The 916-nt window shown below is 45.5% G+C and overlaps 1 protein-coding gene across 1 annotated transcript; it reads left to right on the top strand.

The window, feature by feature from the left end:
• Positions 1-243: 243 nt before the first annotated feature.
• Positions 244-818, top strand: LOC119343453. The gene is made up of 2 exons (XM_037614392.1): positions 244-357; positions 433-818. The coding sequence occupies exons 1-2, from the start codon at positions 318-320 to the stop codon at positions 759-761; spliced, it is 369 nt and encodes a 122-aa protein (XP_037470289.1). The 5' UTR covers positions 244-317; the 3' UTR covers positions 762-818.
• Positions 819-916: the final 98 nt, after the last annotated feature.

Genomic DNA, 916 nt, shown 5'->3' with positions numbered 1-916 from the left:
TATGTAGTTCATATTGAAATCTCTAGAAAAACTTATATTTATGAACGAAGGGAGTAATACTTTCCATGTATAACTAAAAATGCTTCGGTGGTAAAATTAATATATCCTTAGTATACGAGCCTTCTTAGGTGATATACTCTGAAGTTGGGAAGTGTTAAATGTGTTGTTATCTTATATTTCCCATTCTGTCCTATTAAAATACCACCTAGCATAAGCATCCAAAATCACTCGCCCCCTCTATCACGTATATTGCCACATCATCCACTCGCTATTGACCATCCAAGACAAGGAAGAATCTACCACTAACCACGAACAAGATGGCCAAGAAATTGTTGTTCGTGGCCATCGTTCTCATCCGTAAGTGTTCGATAAGAGCCAATTGGTGAATCTTGGATGAATTTTGTTCAGATCTTGTTCCGTGCATATGTGCAGTGGGGGCGGCGACGACGGCAGTGCGGGGCGAGCTCGTGTGTGACGTGCTGAGGGCGGAGTGCATGGTCAAATGCTGGCAGGGGACCGGCAAGTGCATGCGCTGCTGCCAGGCCCTGGGCTACGTCCACGGCCGGTGCAACCTCGTTCGCGGCGACGTTTGCTACTGCTGCAACGACAACGGTGCACCTTCCTCCCCACCCGCACAAGAGCGCCAGGGCCGGATGCCGTGGATCCTCCTCCTTCTCCTCATGGACGTTGTCCATGGTTTAAGTTCTCAACAAATGGATTTGGTCTGTGTATTAACATTGTGCAAATTTGGAACTGTGTGACACCAACTTTTCTGTTTAGAAATGTCGCATAGAATTTTTATTGAGCTGGAAGAGAGAATGGAGAAATAAAATGTCTCCTTCTTCAATTCCTTTTTTTTTGTTTTCTGGTTAACCTTGTTTCAGTCTTCCAATGCGTTCACACATGGCTCGCGTGA

Source organism: Triticum dicoccoides, unplaced genomic scaffold (assembly GCF_002162155.2).
Source record: "Triticum dicoccoides isolate Atlit2015 ecotype Zavitan unplaced genomic scaffold, WEW_v2.0 scaffold128377, whole genome shotgun sequence".
NCBI lineage: Eukaryota > Viridiplantae > Streptophyta > Magnoliopsida > Poales > Poaceae > Triticum > Triticum dicoccoides.
Note: the sequence above shows the minus strand (reverse complement) of the source record. Positions and strands in the feature narration are given on the sequence as shown.